Raw genomic sequence first — 24,967 nt, forward strand, 5'->3', positions numbered from 1 at the left:
TACAGTTAACACCTACTGTAGATGAAACACACCCACAATTAATGTTACAACCTTGTCTGTGTTTACCTTCCAAAAGGGTCAATTTAATTAATCAAAATGTGGATTATTGATTTCATCACCATATTCCTTTCCTGCTCGTATCTTTGACAAAGGGAAGACATTGAGGCAAAGTGTTCATATTACAGTAGAAAGTTGCCAGGACTGGTAAAGTACTCCGTTACTTTGCAGCTGCTTTGCACAGTTTGCAGTGACCTAGACATGTGATTGAACTATTCAAGAGCTGACTAATGACAAGTAATTGGGGTCAATAAGTCCATTTTGACTGTCATTTTCACTCCATCATGGTCTGGTTCTGTGATTGATGAGTCCTGCCGTACGAAGGAGAGATTGTGTGGCAAGATACTCTTGTATGATGAGGTATAATTCAGGCTAGTCATTGTGTTCTCTTCAATTTATGGCTTCAGCGAGCATTCATAGCCATGCAAAGTTGCAAGCACTATCTCTCCTGTAGTAAGTCGCCAGACAAAATACAGAAAATCTCGACTCGACAGTGCAGGATCTCTTTCATTTTAACAAATAACCCTATGTTGTCCAATAAATCCTAATTTATTCCATTCTAATGTGTGATTTGAAATCATCAGAAATGCACAAACTGCATAATCAATGCTGTTGTAACACAAAAGTAATTTTGTGTGTACAGGTTCAACAAAACTGACACTGTAATGTCTTTATTTTAACAGTGGGCTTTTGAGATGAAACTGCGAGTTGCGTCTTCCTCATTTATGGATAATTGTCATCCATTGTTTTATGGATAAGAACACAGTTGTCTTAATAAACAAATAACAGTATTTTAAAAGGAACTAAAGCTTGTGATATTTTAATGAATGACTCAAATAGTCCAGATTCCCAACTTGACCTGGCACATGCAGACACACTACAGCAGTGGTTCACAACCTGTGGGTCAGGACCCCCAGATGATTAACTTAATGTGCAACATTGATTTCTCACTCAACAGTAAACAAACCAACAAAGTTTTAAGTGTAGAGGGTATCTGCACATTTATAGTGATAATCTAAGGACTTTAATACCTCTAAAATGACAAATTAAAGAGGCAGAAATTGTGAAAATAGATCTACATGCTCACAACGCCTCACGTTTTGCGAGGCGTGTGTGTTATACAAAATGTAATGCCTCAAATCTCAGTGCTCATCAGGGTGGAGGGGTCCCCAGTTAAAATATGATTATTTGGGGGGTCGCGGCCTGAAAAGTTTGAGAACCACTGCACTACAGAACCCTAGTATCAGGCGAGGTGAGGCGGGACCCTACTTCTTATAGAGGGCACAATTAAACATTGTGCTCCTCCGTCTTCACTCAAGTATGATAAGACGTGGCATAAGAAGCAAGTTGATCTTGTTAATATTCACACCAGTAAGACTCCCTAATCGGGAGATAAGCGACCGTAGGTGGCTTATCTCCACAAATAGGGCAAAAATGTGTTTTTCCAAAATCTTCCTGATCCATGTTGATGACATGAGTGTAGACATGCTGTGTAGTGATATTCGTGATTTTAGGGCCAAAACTGTAGGAGCAGTGTCCAAAAATGTGTTTTAAAAATCGGCCTGAAGGTGGCGCTAGAATAGGGCCATGTGAGAAATGAGGGGTGGGGTCTCCGCGTTGCCTTGGCGGACGAATAGGTACCGGCCCCGGCTCTCCCGGACGCTCCTAGCCCGAGTTACGGCATTTTATGTGCGCTGCAGTGGCAGGGGGTCCTCCACTGGGGGCGCCACCACTTTTGCATCCGTTCTGGAGCACCAGGAGTCGGTGGTCCCCGGGAATTCCCCGTTGGGGTGGTCATTTGGTCATTTTTGCACATTTGGTCATTTTTTTCATCTGGGGGTCCCCCCTGGGGCTGGGGGGGGTCCTTGGAGGTTGTAGTTTGGCAGGCAAGGAGTGTGTGTGTGTGTGTAAAATCTGGCATGGATCGGGTCAACGGGTGCAGAGATATAAGCAGGGAAAAAGTGTGACGTGTGACGTGTGAGCACATTTGGTCATTTTTTACATCTGGGGGTCCCCCAGGGACCTGGGGGTCCCTGGGGCTCCGGGGGTCCTTGGAGGTTGTAGTTTGGCAGTCAAGGAGTGTGTGTGCAACATTTGGCATGGATGGGGGCAACGGTTGTGGAGATATGAGCAGGGCAAAAGTGTGACTGACTGACTGACCCACGGACAGCCGGTGGAGGTTTTGGTAGTAAATGCGACCTACGGTCGCAATCAACTCTGTGCATAAATGAGATGGGTGGGAGCAGGTGGTGGGAGTAAAGGGGAACAAATAATATTTCAAGTAACTGCGGGATCGTATAAGAGTCAGTTCCATCAAAAGGGCCAGCCTCCAGATCCTGACGCACCATCAGGCTGATGGTGCGTGCACGTGCATGTACCGTACGTATAGTGTGTGTGTGTACCTACTGTAGGCTACGTTTGTGTTGATTTCGTCGACTAAAACAATGACGACATATTTTCATCGACAGCTTTTTTCAATGATGAAAACTGAATAAAAACTAAGCCATGATGACTAAAATTAACATTAAATATACTGTAAATTTCGTCAACAAATATAAAACAAATAATAAAATATGAAATGTTAGGGAGGGAGTAGGGACTAGTGGAGAAGAAATCCAGTAGAACTAAAAGATAAGTAATTTTATGTTTGCTTGCGCTCGGGTGTTGTGCTCTGAAAATAGCAGATCTACAAACTCTAGATCGGCTATTTTCAGAATGCAACCAGTTGTAAAATCACCCATCAAGGCATCGACAGAATACATTCTTGTCAGCAAAATCAACTGTAGATTCAGTAAACTATGACTAAAACCAGACAAACTATGACTAAAACCAGACAAAAACTAAAACATTTCAGATGACTAAAATGTGACTAAAACTAAATTTAATGTTATTCATTAGACCATGACCATGATGAAACTACATCAAAAGCTGTCAAAATCAACTGTGTTGAACGTCAGGGGTTTTCAAACCTTTTTGACTCAGGGCACCCCTGTAAATAATTTTTTCATCCATGGCACCCTTGAATTACACAGTTCATTTTTAGAATCTTACCTATTTGCAGTGTAAATATGCACATCTTACCACAGAGAAATATCTGTTTCCATCAGAACTGACTGAAAATAATTGTATATTTGACGTTTAATCACTTGAACCCCTGCATCCCTGTTCTGGGGTGAAGGTTCACCAAAAATAACCAATCTACAAGCATCACGTTGTGACATGTTGTGACACTTGAGCTTGTAGATCTGCTATTTTTTGGTGAAGAGAATTGGCCGTAGATGGAAAAATAACAACTACAGTGCAAATCAGGACTGTTTTAACTAATCATAGTGAAGTGATATATTGATGTAGTGGTATTGATGAATTCCAAATGTTATCAAATGATTCTGCGGCACCCCTGGACTGGCATCACGGCACCCACTTTGGGAAACCCTGCTGTATGTACACAGTATCAACTCGTGTCAGTACTCAGAGTGAGAGAGGAAATGAGACTCATAAACTACATTTGTGCATTTTCCCAGCAGAGCCGGTTTCGTGGCATTTATTGCCCAGAATATATAGCCTATCTACAGCCATGTATACCATCTGGATCAAATAATGTGCAATTAGGCTACACTAACATAACTTTATGTCCATGCCATGTAATAACCAAGACTTTGGGAAACTTTTATGTATCTTGTAATTGATTGTGGGTGAGTTTCCAAATATAAGCTTAAACAAGGATGGATATGGTTTACCATGACATTTACCATGTCATGCCTGATTACATTATCAATGGTAAATGTACTAAATGATGATGATGATAAAAATAATAATAATAATAAACTTTATTTGCACCTTTCATGACATGAAATGTAGCACAAAGTGCTTTACAGAGAAACATTAAGTACTTTACAGAAAAAGTATGAATCATTAACAATAAAGCAGAAAGAAAAGAAAAGTAAAAACATAAAACAACATTAAAACATTTTAAAAAGACAGTGAATCAGGCCTATAGCTACAGTATCTACAAAAGATCAAACCGTAAACCTATAGGGAGCTACAAAGGCTCAAACAACAAACAACAAATCAATTTCAAAACAACATTAGAATGATAATGAAAGAGGCAAAACAGTGAGGACATGATTAACAGCACAGAGATTTAAAAATCTACTAAAAGCAAGAGTGAAGAAATAGGTCTTGAGCTGTGCTTGAAAGCTATCTACAGAGGCTGCCTGTCTTAGGTCAATGGACAGCATTTTTTATATAGCACTTTCCTCCAAAGCGCTTGACATTGTATTTCACGTTTTACACACTCACACAACAATGGCGGAGGACACCATGCAAGCCACCAACCTGCTCATCAGGAGCAGTTAGGGTTTCAGCGTTTCAAGGCCACTTCGACATGTAGCCAGGAGGAGCCGGGAATCGAACCTGGAACCTTTGGACAAAATATATATTCTGTTGAGAAAAACTAAAACTAAGGGCATTTTGTCTATAATTTCAGTTTGTTTTGTTAATTTTGTAAACACAATACGTTTTCAGTTAGTTATAATTTTTCTTTTCTTATAGTTTTTATTTAGTTCAGTTAATGTTATTTAAATTTTAGTTTTCGTTATTTCGTTAGTTTTCATTAACCATAATAACCTTGGTTGCCGCACTCTGGCAGCCTGCTCTAACAACTTTATTATGTTTATGTCAATTTGGACAGACGATGCTGTCATTTACATTCCCACCCTGATTAGTGTTCCCATCCAGTCTGGCCCTAAACAAACATTATTAACTCAAGGCATTATTAAACATCAGCATCCTTTATCATAGGACAAAGGCTGCGAATGTTCGTACACATGCAATGACAATGAATGACGACAATGGAGGAAGCTGGCCAGCTGGGAACTTTCGTGACAATAAAACCTTTGATTCTGTGAACAAAATTGAAAATCACTAAGCAAAGTCTATCATATAATTAAATATTCACTTGGATTTTTCACAGAATCAAAGGTTTTATGGTCATGATTCACCAGGATCCTGGATGGCTTGATTCTAGGCTTAAAATAATTGATAGGCCTATACATTTGTAAATCTCTACGGGAAAAAAAATGCCTATTTTTTTGTGCTACCAGAAAACCATACCCACTGCTATGCCCCATAGTTGGAAACTAGACTGTATGTCTGTATATAACATGATTACGGATTGTAAATATAGTCAAGTTAACGACTTTCAACCTGACTTCCCTCTAGGAGTCAGGGATGTGACACATTGTGAGCTTGAAGATTTGTCTATTTTCATGCTATTTTCACGCATTACAACGTATAAGTAAGTATGTTAACAAGTAATATCCGACAAAGTGTAAAACTGTGATAAATGGTTAATTATATCTATCAAAAAGAACAGAAAAAAGTTTCAGTTTTCAGTTCCTAATTTGGACTGCCAACATCCACAGTGATAAATGTGTAGAGCATGTCCTTCTCAACCTTGTTGATGGTGTATGTGAGGGTGTTGATCCCATCCTCTTCCATGGTCAACGATGTTCTAGCGATCATGTCAAACCTTTGGGCATTAGGCTCGTTATGCAAGTCTCCTTCATGCTTGATCATTTTGAACCTCCCAGTCACCATGTCAGGCCGAGAGATGCTTTTGAATTTGGCGACGCTTCTCTGGTAGAGATCATCATCCTCACCGCCCCAGCCCCAGTAGTTATTTGGGTAGCCATTAATGATCACGAACTGCTCTAGCGACAAGGACACAACCCCTCCAAAGTTGACTTGGGAGGGCAACTTGAAGTCGAATTTGTCAATGGCCACAGACAGGTGTCTGGGGTTACCAAAGCAGCTATAGATGTTACGGTCATTAATAGGGATTAAGTCCACATCAGAGAAGACAAAGCAGGTATAACTGTACTCCTTCATTGCCCTGAAAAACCCTACATTCATCAGTTTGGCCCTATTGAATGTCCCCTCACCGTCCTGGTTAATCACGTACACTCCATAGTCCAACTGTTGCCGCTGTAGAATGGGATGGAGGTAGTGAAGCCATTGTATTAGGTGCTGATCTCGTTTGCGGAATGGAATGATGATTGCCACCTAACAGAAAGAAATATATATCTTTAATGTTACATTATTGTAGGCTACTACTACTACTACTGTAGGCTGCTACTGCAAACTACTACTAAATGTCTTGTGCACGCAGCCCAAAGTTTCAAAAGTAAAATGGTTCACAATATGTGAAACACATTCAGTTACTGTCTACTGGCACCATGCACAATTTTGAAAAACATTTGAAAATACTTCAAATAGCCAATATACATTGACACGTTGTGAGCTTGTAGATCAGCTATTTGAACTATTTAAAAATGTTTGTCAAAATAGTAAAAAATGGCAAAGGAGTTAATAAGGGGTAAGACATGGATGAAAATAGAGGGTTGATTGGTTCAGAGGTTTCCAAGATTGTTCCTGGACAGACAGAGAGACAATCAGACAAACTCATACTTGCATACGCACACGTGCACGCACGCACACACGCACACATACACCAGAAAGACGCCTAAGGGCATAAAGCTGCCATCTGCCAGTGATGTATATCGGACCAGTTGCCCATGGATACTCCTGGTACCCATAGATATTCACAGATATGGGCTTAATTTCGATTACATCAGGGATCTCCATATATGGGCATAAAAGGGATTTGGTTCGCCTGGCATCACAAGGATCTCCATATATGGGCATAAAAGGGATTTGGTTCCCTTGAGATCACAGTGATGGCAGAGCATGATGTCAGAGCTTCAAAAAAACCTACACGGACACAGACGAGACATGATGTGCCATTTCTCATAGTAAACTGCGACCTTCAGTCGCAACAACTATGGACACCTGACCAGACGGTGCTGAGGGCCTCCTGCGAGCCAAATGACGTCATGATGACGTTATGATAACATTCTCCGGTGATGTTCAGAACTACGACAGATCACAGCCCATATGGGGATGATCTTGACTTCATTACGAGGACGTCATACAGACTTTTTTGTTTGACAGGATTATTGTGATTGTTTGTAATGTTATATGGAATATGAGCATATACAGTTATATTCTGGGACATATCTGTCTAATTATGATATTTATCTGGCCTCGATCGGACCCTCTCCGATTAATCCAGGACGTCCGTTCGTGGGCAGGATTTATGTTGGTTGAAATCAGGTGATATTCCAGCCCCAATCAAGACGTCACTGATTGGTCCAGGTCCTGACCATGCTTGCTGGGCCAGGTCGGATGTAAACTTTATACTGTCTTTTATATTACTCGTTTGCTAATGTTACTACTTTCTATTTTACTTGTTCTTTACTCTGATCTGTAGGCTATCTTTGTTTCAGCCTTTCTGCAGTGCTCAAAAACAGAATTTCCCTAAGGATCAATAAAGGCCTTGATCTATAGATGGAAATACTCTGAGGAAATTCCTGCATTCAAAATGGCACTTGAGGAAAAAGTATGAATGTGTTGGCATCAAAATATACTTCTGGACGGCTCACTTCTGCAGAACATTGCAGTGCTCTAAACACCATAAACTCTGAAAGAGGAGATAATAATGCGCTACTGCGGGGCAGCCTGGAAGATCAGACAATGATTTTGTACTTTAGGTGTATACAGTTACAGGACAAATAGGGTGCTGCAATGCAAGACATTGTTTTAGCTTTAGTAATTCAACATTACCTAGCATCCTCTAAGTAGTTAGTCAGTGGTTTCCAAACCTTTTTGCTCATGGAAGCCCTGTCAACAGCTTTTTCATTCACGGCACCCCTGAATAATAGCTCCTTACATTTAGGTCGTATGATGAAAATCCTTCCCCTTAAGATACAATATGTCAGGAGGAGAACTTGAGACAATATCCGTTTCCATTATAGGAAGTATAACCTAAGTAACCACTTGAACCCCAGCATCCCTATTCTGAGGTGAACTTTCACCAAAAACAACAGATCCACAAGCCCACAACATGGCGTACGCGTGTTGTGATGTAGATCTGTTGTTCTTGGTTTAGAGATTTGGAGTAGATAGAAGAACACACCAAGTACAGAGGAACTCAACTGAGGTCTGTTTAACTAAGTGGTTAAAATGAAGTGATATTGATCAATTCCAAATACTAGAAGCTGGGCGGCGACCTGGCCAACTCGGAACAATGTAAATAGGGAATGAATGCCCCGCCCTTTAATGCAAACCCCATTATACCTGTTTTCATAGGACCCGTTTTGACCATCTGTCTGCCTGTGTCCATTTATGCCCATATATGGAGATATCTGTATCTGTCTGTCTGTCTGTCGGCGTCCATTTTATGTCCATATATGGAGATCACTGCAGTTATAGTTCTGGGTCCATTTTATGCCCATATATGGAGATATCTGTCTATCTGCATCCATTTTATGCCCATATATGGAGTATCTGTCTGTGCCTCCAACTGTGTTGCAGACACAGTGCCGTTTCCCCCTTTAATGCAAACCTCATTATACCTGTTGTCATAGGACCCGTTTTGAACATCTGTTTGCCTGTGTCCATTTATGCCCATATATGGAGATATCTGTATCTGTCTGTCTGCGTCCATTTTATGCCCATATATGGAGATCTTTGACCATCTGTTTGCCTCTGTCCATTTATGTCCATATATGGAGATATCTGTATCTGTCTGTCTGCAATCCATTTTATGCCCATATATGGGGGCATTCATTTTATGCCCATATATGGAGAACGCGCGTGCCGGTGGGACGAACGGTTCTCGAGATAATGCAAACCCCATTATACCTGTTTTCATAGGACCCGTTTTGACCATCTGTCTGCCTGTGTCCATTTATGCCCATATATGGAGATATCTGTATCTGTCTGTCTGTCGGCGTCCATTTTATGTCCATATATGGAGATCAATATGGAGTATCTGTCTGTGCCTCCAACTGTGTTGCAGACACAGTGCCGGTTCCCCCTTTAATGCAAACCTCATTATACCTGTTGTCATAGGACCCGTTTTGAACATCTGTTTGCCTGTGTCATATATGGAGATATCTGTATCTGTCTGTCTGCGTCCATTTTATGCCCATATATGGAGATCTTTGACCATCTGTTTGCCTCTGTCCAGTTATGTCCTTTTATGCCCATATATGGAGAACGCGCGTGCCCGTGGGACGAACGGTTCTCGAGATACGCGGATTACATACATAATACATACACACTCACAGAGATTTTTTGTTGACTCATGTGGCGTACGTGATGTCAGAGCCTTTTATGAAGTGATGTCACAATGAGTCAGAGCTTTCGCCGATTTCCTCCGGAACAGCCTGATGTCAACAATCAACCCCGCATAAGGAGATTCCGAACGTTTCGCGCCGGTTCGGGAAAAACGCGCGTCGGGTCGGGTCGAGACCCGGCACTGCACTCCGCGCCGCGGCGGAGAACGCGCGTGCCGAATCTGAAGCCGGTGGGACGAACGGTTCTCGAGATACGCGGATTACATACACGCAGACAGACACGCAGAGACTTCTCGCATTTATAGATAGATTATCAAAGTATTCTGAGGCATGCCCTGGTGCATCACAGCACCCTAGCATGCCACTCACTGTATCTGCTTTGAAAACCACAGCTCTAAACAAACACCTACCATTGAATAAACAAAAGAGTGTTTGAAATATGCAAACATTTGTATTAGACAACAATCTCTCATTTACATTTGTCTGTATCCCATACACCTCCCCCAACTTTAACTGCAGGTTTAACCACCATGTCTTTATCATTTCCTCAGTTTGACTTGGATCAAAGCATAAAAAAGCTCTTCAACAATGTGTGGCTTGTTGGATTATGTAATCAGTAGTTGACGTGTCCGTCATTTTTACATCAATATTTGGTTTGGGTTTGTAATCCAAAAAGATTAAGAAGAAGGCTAAATTACATCTGTTTCTACGTCTGTTTCAATGACTGTGTTAATTGTTCTGAGAGCATGGATCTTACTTTGGAGAAATGTGTCAAATCAATTGAGGGAAAAACTGTAATTAGGTTTGTTGCAGCATTGATTACACAGAGAACAAGCCAATACCCTTGTTTCGTCTGTCCATTAAATCTACAAACCTTATGAGGCGAAATACAGTCTGGTGGTTTGTATCGTCCTCCCTCCAGCAGAGAAGAGTTCAGTTCTGCTCTCACGGCCTCCATGGTCCTGTTCCAATCGAACTCCACGTGAAGTGGACCCACCAGGCGAGGAGGGGTCTCAGGACAAGACACCAGAGCCTTTTGCACCTCAGCTGTGTTTGCTTTCTGGGTTTCGCTGAGCCTCAAGTCTTGTGACTGTTCAGTTAACTTAACTCCTGTCATCAGCTGAATGATACTGATGTGTCTGGAATGCAGCCAAAAACTAAATAATATCACTAACTGAAACATTATTACGATTGATATTACCAGTTGTATCTGCATCTTTCCTTGTCAGGTCTCTCTTGCAAAGCAGAAATCTGATCTCAATGTGACCTCCTGGTAAAATAAAGGTAAACAATATTCTTCTTGACTTTAGTGGTGAAAAAGGAAGCGACAATCAATGGTTTAAATAAATAATAACTAACTGTCTCTCTCAGCTTCCCTCCTCTCCTCTCTGTCAGAATGCAAAGGCTGTGGCAAGCTGCAGATCATGAACATGCAGGCGTGGCAACACCAACACCTGCGCAGGCTGTACAGGGATCACCCTGTTTATATTGTATACTGTATGATTTCATCCGGAATGGCAATACTAATGGCCGCAATGGAAACAAGCCGTAAGCTTTTTTGCATTGTCCTTTTGGAAATGGTACATTACATACATACCGATCCATGCATCAACAGGAGATATAGGCCCTGGTAAGTCCCTGACTAGCGTCATGTCCAGGGGGTGTAGTTGTGCATCATGCTGTCAAAACAGGAGATATGGGCATCATGGCTCATTTTACATGGAAAATGGCATCTCTTCAATATCTTAAGGCTACTACAATATTAATTTGACACTTCATCACCACATCATTTTGCGTACCATTTGTTATTTCTTTTTGTGAAAATACTTTTTGACTTGGAGTGAAACATTTTCTCTCTACAGCAGGAGTGCCCAAAAGGTAGATCATGATCTACCAGTAGATCACAAAGGCTGTGCAGGTAGATCACATGAGTGTGTTTGTCTGCAACGCTAGTGCCTCTATTCCAAAGCCCCTTCGGGTCCATTGTTTGGGGTGGGTAGATCATGTCATCTATAGATGGAAATACTCTGAAGAAATACTTGCGTTCAAAATGGGACTTGAGAAAAGGTATGAATGTGTTGGCATAAAAATATACTTTACACACAAATGCACACGCACACACACGCACACACACACGCACGCACGCGCACGCACGCACGCACGCACGCACGCACGCACACACGCACACACACACACACACACACACACACACACTCTGATGATAGCTGATCTGCAAGCTATTTTCAGTGCACAACTAAGTATGAATCACCCTTAATGGACAAACAGATCAATAAAAACATTGTGGGCAACTTCACTGTACAACAAGGAAGAAGCAAGGACACCAGAGCTCACGGATGTTCTTATCAGGAAAGAAGACAGCAAACATAACTAAGCTTATTTTGACACTGCGCTTCATCAGTCCAAACTATTGTGACATGGATCCAAACCAGATAATTAACCGGAGGCTTAAGACTATTTGCCATGTTCAAGATTTCCTGGTCTTGTTTCCTGCTTAAGAAATCTAATGTTGCCCAAGTTTGGGCAGGTGCTGAGCGACAAAGTTACAGGAAAGATAACATAAATGCGACCGCAGGTCGCAAGTACCGGTATACTATGAAAACCGGCACATCTTGTCCACGTATCTCTGTCACGCTTGACACAGTGGTTCTATGGGATGTCTGTGGTTCTATGGGTTTGTCTGTGGTTCTATGGGTTTGTTGCTCTGACATCATGCTCTGATGTCACTGTGATGTCAGGGGAACCACTCTTAAGAAAGCACATAAGGAGGAGCGCACACCTAAGTGAGTGAGGTGCTGACCACGCAGATAACAATGAATGAGAGGAAAGAGGCTGCACACTCTTCAGCCACGATGCAAATCATTTATTTACCAACGTTTCGACTGTTGCCAGTCTTCATCAGGGTTTAACAGAATGACAGAACAAACAACACTTTTATAGGGGCTGGGAACAAAGGTGGAGTCATCTCAAGGAGGTTTCCTCAATCTCCCCATCAACATGGGTGGGGTGGGTAATTGCTCATCACTGGCAAGTGACTGAAAACCTGCTTGTGTGCCCAAGTGACTTGTCCATCTGTTCATTTCATTATTCATTTGTAAATATTAAAAAACAACGACAATATTTGTATATGGAAAACCATTCTAGAACACTCTGAGAGATGTATAAATATACATACATACACGATAGAATAGAGTAAAAATACAACAGTAAAAGACACAGTATCAAAAAACTCTCCAGTAGGAGGGGGCAATCAACAGGACTCATTTTGTGAAGAACTCATGACTGGGAGACTACACTAGATAAAGGAACATCAACCTGTTTCATCTGTCTGTTTGACTCGTATTGGTCTGTGGAAAATAGGACAGTATTAATACATACATAGATAACTTAGAAACAGGAGTGAAAACAACTTGAGGAAACATAGAAAAACAATTTTTTAAGACTATTCGCAATAATATTTTTCTATAGAAAATGTATATAATTCAAGCCTAGAGTTTGCAAAGAAACCGGGTTTAGGGAAAGGGAGTAGAGGGAGATAAGTCCTGGTTGGAATGACCAATGATGGACATTTTAGCTCTACTCACTCTCAAAGAAAAGGTCTCAAATCAAAATCAACATGGCCATTTGGGATTAAAGTATTCAAAAAATTTATCCAAAAGGCTTCTTTCTCTCTTGAGTAATGTGTTGTCCAGATCGCCTCCTCTTCTAGGGACAGGTACCTTCTCAATACCTATGTAGCGGAGAGCAGAAATAGGATGGTCAGCCTCCAGAAAGTGCTCAGCAACAGGATATATTAACTTTTGGCACCTGATGGAGCTGCGGTGCTCTGCTATGCGCTTTTTGAAGCGGTGACTAGCCGCTTCCAATGTATGGTCTTGTCTGTCCCATGCCTTGTCCTCACTCACTCACTCACTCACTCACCGTCCAGTACGAACAGGATCTGCGCATGTGCAGTGAGAGAGAGAGAGAGGGAGAGGGAGAGGGAGAGGGAGAGGGAGAGAGAGAGAGAGAGAGAGAGAGAGAGAGTATCAAGTTACAGAGGGAGGGGGGGGGGGAGGGGGGAGAGGAGCTGAGACTTCACACAAAATGTCCCTGGGACCCATCTGAATAAAAAACATAGATCTGGAACTGCTCAAATTCACCGCTTCAGTTCGAACCGAGGTTTGATTTTTAAGAGCGCGCATGGTCTTGCCCACATAGTATTTGCCACATGGGCAGTAAATTACATAAATTACGCCCTTAGTATTGCAGGAGATAATACCCTTAATGGGGATCTTTTTACTCGAATGGGGATGCTGGAATGTAGTACATTTAAAGGTACTATTGCATTGTGCACATGCACCACATTTGTAGTTCCCATCTGGGATTGGACTTAGGGTCTGTTGCAGGCTTTTGACTGGAGGGGGGAGGTCAGAATGAACCAAAGAGTCCCTTAAATTTCTACCTCTTGAGAAAACCACTCTGGGGGGAGTCGAAAAGACAGTTTGGAGCGCTGGATCTGACTGGAGTAAATGCCAATGTTTTTGTAAAATAGGTTTGAAGAGTTCAGCAGCTCTGGAATATTTGGTGATAAAAAGTGGTGTTGAAGTATTGTCTTTCAGGACCTCCTTTAAGAGGTCGGCCCTGGGTTTGTGGATTATTCTATCCACAGCAGTGTGAAGTTGCTTTTCAGTATAACCCCGATCCCTAAATTTGTTAACCATTGTATGCATGTGCATGGTAAAATCATGTGGGTTTTTACAAATGCGTTTTATCCTGCACAGCTGGCTATATGGTAAACTGTTCTTTAGTGGGAGCGGGTGACAACTGTCTGCTTTTAGAAGACTATTGCGATCGGTGGGCTTCGTGTAAAGATCAGTGTACAAAGAACCATCTTTGTGAATGATCCAGGTGTCCAAGAAGCTAACTCTTTCCGAATCATAGTTCATTGTGAACTTAAGATGATCGGAGGAAGCATTTAAAAAGGAACTGAAGGCATGCAATATATCAACGGAGCCCCTAAATAGGCAAAAAATGTCATCGACATACCTCTTGTAGATCAACAGATTACAAGAGGTATGTCGAGGTATGTAGAATGGTACCCAGATACGCTCGTGCCATCCTGTTGCTGAGCACTTTCTGGAGGCTGACCATCCTATTTCTGCTCTCCGCTACATAGGTATTGAGAAGGTACCTGTCCCTAGAAGAGGAGGCGATCTGGACAACACATTACTCAAGAGAGAAGCCTTTTGGATACATTTTTTGAATACTTTAATCCCAAATGGCCTTAATGTTGGTCATTCCAACCAGGACTTATCTCCCTCTACCCCCTTTCCCTAAACCCGGTTTCTTTGCAAACTCTAGGCTTGAATTATATACATTTTCTATAGAAAAATATTATTGCGAATAGTCTTAAAAATTTGTTTTTCTATGTTTCCTCAAGTTGTTTTCACTCCTGTTTCTAAGTTATCTATGTATGTATTAATACTGTCCTATTTTCCACAGACCAATACGAGTCAAACAGACAGATGAAACAGGTTGATGTTCCTTTATCTAGTGTAGTCTCCCAGTCATGAGTTCTTCACAAAATGAGTCCTGTTGATTGCCCCCTCCTACTGGAGAGTTTTTTGATACTGTGTCTTTTACTGTTGTATTTTTACTCTATTCTATCGTGTATGTATGTATATTTATACATCTCTCAGAGTGTTCTAGAATGGTTTTCCATATACAAATATTGTCGTTGTATTTGAGCGGTGCTAACCGCTCCTATAGACCACTTTTTTACCAAAACCATGATGTCACAAATGATGATGACACAAGTCCGTTAGACCAATGAAACACTTCGATTCTGTTGATCTGTCCATGATGTCATAGTCACATAGGCACCCGATTGGTTAACTCTGATTTATAACGCGTTTAGGCCGCCTAATTACGTCATAAAAAATTATTGAGCGGTGCTAACCTTGAATTTCAAAATTGTATTAGATGAATATTCACTTATAAGCGATAAAATAACCACACTTTTAGACAGACTGTGGAAAATGTTACAGGTTATAAATGATAGCCAAATAATACAAGTTTAAAATACAAATAAACACAATATCCACTGGGTATCCACTGATTGCCCAGTTCTTCGGGCTCTTCGGGCCTAGCTCTTCTTGAAAGATTCAGTCAAGTCAGTGGTCTTGAACATAGCTGACAGCTGTTGTACAGGTGGGTCTCTCCTTGGGTCTTTAGTTAGTTCTTACTATAATAACCTTGCATGGCTGCCAGTTCCCACCTGATGCTGTGTGGGAGTTCTGACACTTCCAGATTGTACTGAATAACTGTTAGCTTGCAAAGCGTCTTAAGACTAGGATTCAAGTCTAAGATGTGCAGGTAATCGTTGTGTGTCTTGTCATCGGGATATCCGCTAAAGATGATGAGACGACTTCTCACCATCATAAGTGTCTTCTACTGGAAGATGCTTTGGAGAAGGAAGGTTCTGCCAGCAGTTTCTCTCTGTATCAAACATTCTGATGTAGTTTTGAAAGCACTCGTTGGCCGTGCCCCCAAATACAAACATCTTTGTTCCAATGATGGTGGCAGAGTGACATACCGAAGCAGGAGGCAGAGTGCCTCCGATGTTAATTAAGGACCAGACCATCGTGGTGGTGACAATGTGTCGTATCCAGTCTTTAACCCCTTGTCATGTCTTCTAGCCTGGTTGGCATCTCAGAAAATTATTTTTAGGTAATTTTATCATTATATTCTTAACTAGAAACAGTGCTCTTCCGAGCACAGGTCTCCACCAGGTAAGGTAGGTCCTGGTGGCGCTAAATGTGAAATGGGCGCCAAGTCTTCTTTGGACTTTAACGGCAATGTGACACGTACTGCATGCATGATTTGAGGCATTTTGTTCCAAAAATTAGTTTGGCAAAAGTCAACCGGCTGGTGGCGCTCTAACAGGCCAATTTGAAAAGGGTGGCATTTGTTCCTTGACCTTGTGGGAATGTGCGTGCAGAATTTCTCTGTAATCACAAGCTGCGTTCATGATTTAAGTCATTTTGTTCGAAATGGACCAATCATGCAAACTCTGGAAGCTAATGTTAGCCAATTAGGATGGAATATGAAATATTGGACAGATGATTTTTGGATAAGATCTCAAGGAATAATAGGAAAACATTTGTTTTACATAGGTCGGCCTCCTGGTGGCGCTATAAAAGGCATATATAAGCTTGTGATCTACAAGCTCACAATGTTTTGAAAAATACAAATACAAATGTTTTTGTTGGACTGACTAGGCCTCACCGTGATCTTTGGAACCCCCCCAGGCCTGGACCCCAGGTTGGAAAACACTGGTTTAGGATTACAAAGCCCAGACTAAAGATAACATAGTCCAGACTGAAGAACAGCAAGAGCCTGGTGGATGAACAGAAGGCTGAGCTGGCTGAGATCAAGAAGAACCACATGGATCAACTGCACAGAGAGTCAATTATAAGCTGGGCATTTGCGCGCCTCACAACTATAGCTTGTAATGTTGGCAGTCTAATGATAACAATAATAATATTGTTATTTGTAGAGCACCACTCATGCATACATTATAGCTCAAGTTGTTTATTCCACTACTGCAGTCATTGATCTGGAAAAGAATGTATGAATCAAGAAGAATTGGACAACTGAACCCAATGTGTGAAAATAATGAATGACTCGATTTCATGCATGGTTAGCTACTGTACAATCGTAATCACGAAGGATGCCATAATTCACGATTAAAGATGGCCATCGTCTCATAGATTCATAGTTATAGTCATAAAATATTATGTACCCGTATATTGTATATTCTTTTTTAAGCGTTGTACTGGTTGGCTCTCACACCAATAATCAGACACATTAATATCCATTTGGTCTCAATGTCTCAGTTGTTACTTGGCTAGCAAACCAAATTACAGGAAGGAGAGATATTTCTGGCCCTCCGTCAAATGAACTTCACTTTCACACAGCTGACTAGTTCAGACATAAACGTTTAAAAGAATGTGTCATTTATACTTTTCTATCCACCCTGTACCCGTGGTTATGTTTTTTTTCCTGTGTATTGGAACTGGAGAGGTATAATTGCATGGTTTCATCCCCTTATTGTTGCCTACTCTGTACTGCACTTTGGTCCTGCTACAAAAAAACAAGAATTGACACACAGTCAATATAAAATCTGGTGGATTGGTGTGTTGAAGTTAGTGTAAAAAAAGTTTGAAAAAAATTTTTTTTGAAAAAAAAAAAGTTTGAAAAAAAAATATTTTTTTTTAAAAAAAAGGTTGAAAAAAAAAATTTTTTGAAAAAAAAAAGTTTGAAAAAAAAATTTTTTTTAGGGGGGGCCCTTTTTTAGGGGGGCCCCTCGCGGGGGTTAATCCGTCCCTGGGCTCGGCCCTCGCGGGGGTTAATCCGTCCCTGGGCTCGGCTGACACAAACACACTACGTTGTCAATTCACCATACAGTAAAGGAGGGGAGCGCACTTTTTATGATCTATATACCACTTTGCTTGTTTCTCTCCCATAAGTCTGGCAACACGCTTCCTTCCTCCTCTCTCCACTGTCCACAGTTTGGCTAATGGCTAATGCTAGCTCCGGTAGAACTGGTCGTTTTAAACTCTATTGAGGGAATTAACAAGAAAGAGAAGAGAAAACGCTGCAATTTTTCAAGTGGTGGAAAAAAGCGTGGAAAAAGCTAGCCCTTTCTGGTTTTACATTGGTGTGTAAAGTAACTACGTACATTTACTCAAGTACTGTACTTATAAGTACACTTGAGGTATTTGTACTTTACTTGAGTGTTTCCAATTTCCAATACTTTTACTTCACTACATCTCGGATCCAAATATTGTACTTTTACTCCACTGCATTTACAGAGTAGTTCTATATTGCAGTATTGATACTTTTACTTAAGTAAAACAATTGAGTACTTTTTGCGAGAACAGGACAGGAGGAGAGAAACATGAGCCTGTCTTCCATGCGGAGAATAACACAGCGTTTTTGAAACTATTCATTTCATCAATATATATATCCTCCTTCAAATCACTTACTTACCTCAAAGTCGTCCATAAAAAGTTGTTTTTGTATCCTTCTACTTTGAAACTATTACGCTACGGCGACGGGCGCTGATTCATAACCAGCTCTGATCCATAATGAGTTCTCCTTGACGCTATGTCACCAATGAGCCCTTGCGAGGCAGGAAAGGCTGCGCACCCTCTCATCCGTAGTAAAAATAAAATATACAGTTTCGCTACTCACCAAAACAAAGACGGATTTAAGGAGTTGAAAGCCTACTTTCCTTAGTGGGAATCCTCAGATCCCCCCACCCCACGTCTAAAATACACTTTTTGGCCAGAGAAAAAAAAACTTTTACCGGAGGTTTTAGTTACTCCACACCGCCCTCTACAGATCTTGTCAATAGAAATGTCCATTGACCAGATTTTGCCTTCCGGTGAAATATTATCTTCTCTGGATAAAAAGTGTATTTTAGACGTGACGTGGGGGGCTTTGAATGTTCCCACTAAGTAAAGTAGGCTTTCAACTCTCTAAATCCGTCTTTGTTTTGGTGAGTAGCGAAACTGTATCTTTTATTTTAACCACAGACGAGTGGGCACACCGCCGCTAATGCGAGCACAAGGGCTCATTACAGTCATTAGTGACATAGCGATCTGTAATCTCTACTCTTATCTGTACGTTAGCACGTTAGCTGCTAACGGCTAGCTAACACTTGAAATGAATGAAGACAAGTAATGTACAAATTGATGAAGAAGGGGGGAGTGTTTCTTACCTCTGCCTTGTCTGATGACGTTTTCCACACTTCTCATATTATATCCCCAACCATGGTTGCCGTTACATTAGCTTAGTGCCAATATGGACAGAATAGCACATCTTCGTCCCCCCGACTTTCGAGTTAAAAAAAAAGAGTCATGGCTTCACGTTGTTCTGTTTTATTTATCACAAGCAGGCTAGCCAGCTGCAGGCCTACTGTACATACTACGTTTCAATGAAGGTGTATGATTCTCTCTGTATCATAAACATTTGGTTGCATAACACAAAGAATGATAGCCGATCTACAGCTGCAGAGTCTTTTCTCACTGGCTCCCGTTGCCGTTTGTAACCCATAGTCTGGAGGAGCGTTAAACTCGCCTGCGATTGGCTCTAATGCAGTTCTTTTCCCCCCTTCCCCCCCATTGTCTGGGGGGCCGCGACAGCCAATAGGCAAATAGGTCCCCTGTATGTGGCGCCAGAACAACAAGGAAATGTTGAAATCTGTTTCCAGATTTAAAAACAGACACGCACTCCTGTTTGAAAGCAGACATTACAATTCACCAGCAGTCTCTCTGAGAGACAAATAACCTGGAAAAAGATAAAGCAACTGGTTTACTTTACAGGTTATTATTTGAATAGTAACACAGTGCGGCTCCAGGCAGGGGAGCACTGAAAGAGCCAGACACAAACAGCAGACAGGATTATTATTATTATTATTATTTATTTTTTCTTACCACCATTGCTTTTGCTCAGCACACCCTGGTATTGTGAGTTTAGTTATTTTACTCATGGGTAGATTTGTTTTGGTGCAGTAGTTTAGATGATATTTCGACAGGATATTCCTGCAATGCTGGCCAAGTAGCTTCCTCATCTTTTGTTTCTTTTTCCCCTGGATGACGTCCATAACTTTTATTTTGGAATTATTCACTTTTTTTCTCTCACATTTTGGTATGGTATATTTTCTGCAGGTGCCACTGGTCATTAGTCATTCCCTGTGACCAGTTCCAGAGGATCTGAACAATGGGGAACAAGAGAGCTGAGCGCATAAAATAGAGAATCACATTCCAGGCTCTGACTGAGGGAGGACTGGGGGGGGGGGGGGGGGGGGGTGTCACAAAAACAGGGAATTTTAATCTGGACAGCGAGAGGGAGAAACAGAGGGAGAAAGAGAGCAGGACTTTAACCAGTAAGACTCCCTAATCGGGAGATAAGCGACCGTTGGTCGCTTATCTCCACAAATAGGCCAAAAGTTTGTTTTACCAATTATCAAGACAAAGACATACGGGCAGTTGACAGTTTGCCATGGTTACTCATTGAAGTTGAATCTCCATATATGGAGATAACCTACGCATCACACTAAGTCTGACCTCACCAGCCCATATTTGGGCATGAGCAACTTATGTCTCCATATATGGAGCGTGCGTGTGTGTGTGTGTGTGTGTGTGTGTGTGTGTGTGTGTGTGTGTGTGTGTGTGTGTGTGTGTGTGTGTGTGTGTGTGTGTGTGTGTGTGTGTGTGTGTGTGGCAGTGGGAGCATCTAAAGGAGGGAAATAACTAGATGTCCTAGTCCTCATTCAGGAAAAGTTTTCTTCTTGATGTGTGTGTGTGTGGTGTGCATGTGGATCGGGGAGCATGGGGGATTGGCTCTCATTATTTTTCGGCATCTTTACAATTTATTCTATCGCTGTGTACCATTTGTGTTCCTGCTGAATCTTATCTCGGGCCAAAAAGCCCACTTCTACACGGATGCTTTTGGGGGTACCTTTGTGATTCGTTATCAGATATATCGCTGTCCCTGTTGCCTTCTGTAGATAACATTTCACTGCAAAGGAAAGTGAGAAATGTAGACATAGGAGGATAAAGCCTTCTTTCTCGCACAGACTGCAGTGGTTTAAACCGCTGACTGTTGAAGAAAAATCCTGATCCTCGGCTTCAGCCCTGGAGACCTGACTACTGTGGTGTTCTGTTGCTAGCAGCTTTTAATTGGTTCTCAAATCTAGTTTTGGGCTTCCTAACTGCCATTAGTCAGTGGTGGGTAAAAGTACTAAGTAGATAAGTAGTTTTTTTGCCCAGGCAGTCGCAATCGCAGGTTGCTCAACGAAGGGTTGAAAGTGAAACATAGGTAAACATGGGCACTGTACACATTTTTAAACTGTACACTGTTACACTGTATGGTATTGTTGTTAGGACTTGTTTTGTGTGGCCTGCATGGTATGCGGGTCCACACTCTTGTCGGTCACTGTGACCATGTCTTTGTGTAACGAGGCTGAGAGTGCTCCTGGCACAAGCATTTCATTGTATCTGTACTTGTATGGATACCTGAACCTGATCAATGCTGCAATGTAGAAATACTCTGTTAGGGCACGGTCACACCGCGCTTTTATTCTACCTATGAGGGCCAATGCATTTCAACAGGAATGGAGTGGTTTGGTGCTATTTGCGGATTTTTAAAAAAAACATACGTGATCCAGACTGTATGACCGGATGCATTTGAAAATTGTGTGAGGCAATAGTCTGGCCACGCTAGACTAAGTAGATCACAAAGACTGCACAAGTATACGGAGGCCGCGTGACATCATGTCCTTTAAACATCACAAAACTCCTCCTCCTTTTGGTGTATGACACTTGATTAAGGTGACTTGATTGATTGACATCAAACAAAGGAAAGGAAGAGGTAGTAATGCGAGAGGTGTGGCGCTGCTGGACTGCAGTCTTCTTCTTCTTTCGTGTATCATCGTCCTTGATGATTGGTTGGCGCCATTATTTCAGAGGATTTCTTGCAGTGTTGCCAGATGTACGATAATTATCGTATTTGTACGATAATTTGACCCTTGTACGATGTACGATCAATAATTCCAAAAATGCCCAAATGTTCGATAATTTCGGCATATCGCCAAAAAGAGCGTGAATTCACTCAATTCCCTGGCTGCTGATCTGGGATCCGGTTTGGCTTCTCAAAATAAGCCAGGAAATAGATCTGTACTTGAAAGCAATAAAAACACAAGTCGCGTCTTTCCAGACCAGTTTTAGGCTTTTTTTTATGTAAGCTCCAGGATGTTTCCTGCCTCCACGCAGCATATGTGATGCGTTTTTATCACACAGGAGTCTCAAACAAGGTTGTTTCTTACACTAAAGACACATTTCCCATCTGGCAACACTGATTTCTTGTTACATAGGGGAGGCCATGGGGCTGGCTGTCGTCTTCTCCCCGTTGCTGACGTCGGCCTAGGCAGGGTCGAGGCTATGCTACAGGACACATCAGCTTAGCCATTGCCGAGGTTGTTGCTCTGATACGTGTTGCCTTGTTTCGACGCTTCAATCAGAGTATTCAGGTAAGCAGCACTGGCTGGGTTACTGCGTGGGTGAATAGGCTCTCGACTCTCCCACTCTCTTCCTCTTTCCTGCCCTCCCTCTGTCTCCCTAATCCCAGGGGTGGCAGTGGCTCAGGGGTACAGAGGCCGGTAGGGTTACCCGATGGGAACTGCGAGGTTCCCAGTTCGATCCCGGGCTCCCCCAGAGTTAGTATTGAAGTGTCCTTGAGCAAAACTCTGAACCCCTAATTGCTCCCGATGAGCTGGTTTGTGCCTTGCATGGTGAATTTAATACACAATCTATAAAAAATAAAAAAAAAGTGCTATAAATGCACCCTCTCTTGTATCTCTCTCTCTCATGGATCGAGCGCTCCCTCTCTCCCCGCTCTCTTATGTGTGAGTGTGCGTGCGTGGCGTGCATGCACGCATTGTCTGCTGTGTATTCTGTGGTTCAGAAAGATTTTTTTTTTTCTGTTGTTGACTGATAAGAACCACAGAACTGAAGATAGCTGCTCCTCTGGATCAATGTGACCAGCGGAGCCTGGTCACATTGACACACACACACACACACACACACACACACACACACACACACACACACACACACACACACACACACACACACACACACGCACACGCACACATAAACACACATAAACACACACTGCACTGCTGAGCTGAGATGGTGTCTCTGATGTTATTGTAGATTCTGTTTTATAAAAATATATAAATATGTTATTATCCTACCTTCCTATCGCTGTTTACTCTCTGGCTACTGAAACAGACAGATTTCCCCCAGGGGTTTATTATTGAAGTCTTATCTGAACAACATACTTCCACAGAGATACAGGATAATACTGTGGTCACAGCTGCAGCCATATATTTGATTTAATGCAATGGATACAAGCTGTAAGCTTTTTTTCCTTTTTGATTATCGTGGGTCAGATGTATGTTACTGTGTGACTTTATTTCATGATCAATAAATATCGATTATGTGTGTGTGTGTGTGTGTGTGTGTGTGTGTGTGTGTGTGTGTGTGTGTGTGTGTGTGTGTGTGTGTGTGTGTGTGTGTGTGTGTGTGAGTGAGTGAGTGCGTGCATGCGTGCACTTACACAGGTTGGTTAATCCAGTGATTCCCCACCGATGTGCCATGAGGAGAAGTGGGCCCTCAAATCTTTTGATTGTATTGATATTATAACATTAATAAAAAAAAAGTCTTTACCTTGAAAAGTGGATTTTCACTAATATTAGTTCTATGGTGATGCCGATGGTGAAGAGCAACATGCAGGCAGGGGCGTCACACTGGGGGGGAAAGTGGGACTGAGTTACTAGGGCCCAAGGTGGAGGGGCCCTAGTAACTTTAGCTATTGAAAAATAGCAGATATACAAGCTCACAGCGCGGCACCGAGTGCCGCGCTGCGAGCTTGTAGATCTGCTATTTTTGAAAAGTCGTGAAAATGTGTGCAAATCTTTGAATATATGTATTTTTTAAGCAAACATTTTGTAACATTTTGAGCTGCTGGTGGATCCTTAACCCACCTAATACAAGTATTATGTGAACTGTACCGTCATGAAACTGTACCTTTTCCAATGCAAACTTCTAATGAAGTCTTCAATCAATCAATTATCCAAGCCAAAAACACCCATAGTGTGGAACCGGTAAGGTCACTGAACATGCATGGTTAGAGCATGCATTCTCCATCTCCACAGAAAGCACCAGACTGGTCGCCTCACGTCCTCACACGCACTGAATAATATTAACATTGATAAATGCCCTTTGATCTACATTAATAATAAGGGGGAGAAATTATTCAAGCCGATATTATGAAGTCATTTTTAATCAAAATTCATTTGGACTGTAAGAGGCACTAATGTCATGCATTTCCCCTTTGTTACAATGAGTGATGTTGACCGGAAAAGATATCTGTTTCAGCGGAGTCCTTTAGTGTAGCGAAATAGGGGTCCTTTAGTGTAGCGAAATAGGGGTTGAGGACTAGATATTAAAACTACTTAAAACTTCACCCACAAGGCCATCAGGATAGGGATTTTCCAGATTTACATTTTTTAAGGGTATTAAGAATCTCCTCTTTTGTAAACAGGGCATTATAGTAACCCCCTGTTCATGTGAAAAACCAGGGTGATCAAGCCCCCCCCCCCCAAAAAAAAGAAATACCAGGGTACGTACCAGGGTACGGGTATCATTGTTGGAGAAAGAAAATCATGCATTCATTTTTCTTGATCAGTTCAATAGGTTTGTATGAAAAGCTGCAAACATATCAAGCTTAATTCTTGAATGTTCTATATTGCCTTCAGCAACCTCAACAGAAACAATAGTCTGCTCTCTTCTTGGTTAGAAGGATGTTAAGAAGAAGGATTCAATGGCATTGAGAAATCAGCAAAAAATATATTATTATAAATTGAAAGTAAAGGCTTTAGATTGCTTACCAGGTGGACCATCAAAAGGAGGAAGCCTGTTAAGGAGAGTGTTAATGATACAGTTTAAGTGTAAGAGTAGTCAAAAGTTAATTCCTCACACTCTGCTTTGATGAGAAACTTCTTGTCTCGTTTCTAATTCCTTAACAAAAGCACCCGAGGATCACATATCTGCCTTTTAAAACATTGTGGATCTGAA

The 24,967-nt window shown here is 41.7% G+C and overlaps 1 protein-coding gene across 1 annotated transcript; it reads right to left on the reverse strand.

The window, feature by feature from the left end:
* Nucleotides 1–5,454: 5,454 nt before the first annotated feature.
* Nucleotides 5,455–10,374, reverse strand: LOC308304843 (beta-1,4-galactosyltransferase 1-like; the record flags this gene model as incomplete). The annotated part of the gene is made up of 2 exons (XM_080749471.1): nucleotides 5,455–6,120; nucleotides 10,132–10,374. 2 exons carry the CDS (start codon nucleotides 10,372–10,374, stop codon nucleotides 5,455–5,457), a joined length of 909 nt encoding a protein of 302 aa, XP_080605597.1.
* Between the last annotated feature and the right edge of the window lie 14,593 nt (nucleotides 10,375–24,967).

The sequence above is a fragment of the Nannobrachium achirus genome (assembly GCF_963921795.1).
Source record: "Nannobrachium achirus genome assembly, chromosome: 19".
NCBI classification, from domain to species: Eukaryota; Metazoa; Chordata; class Actinopteri; order Myctophiformes; family Myctophidae; genus Nannobrachium; species Nannobrachium achirus.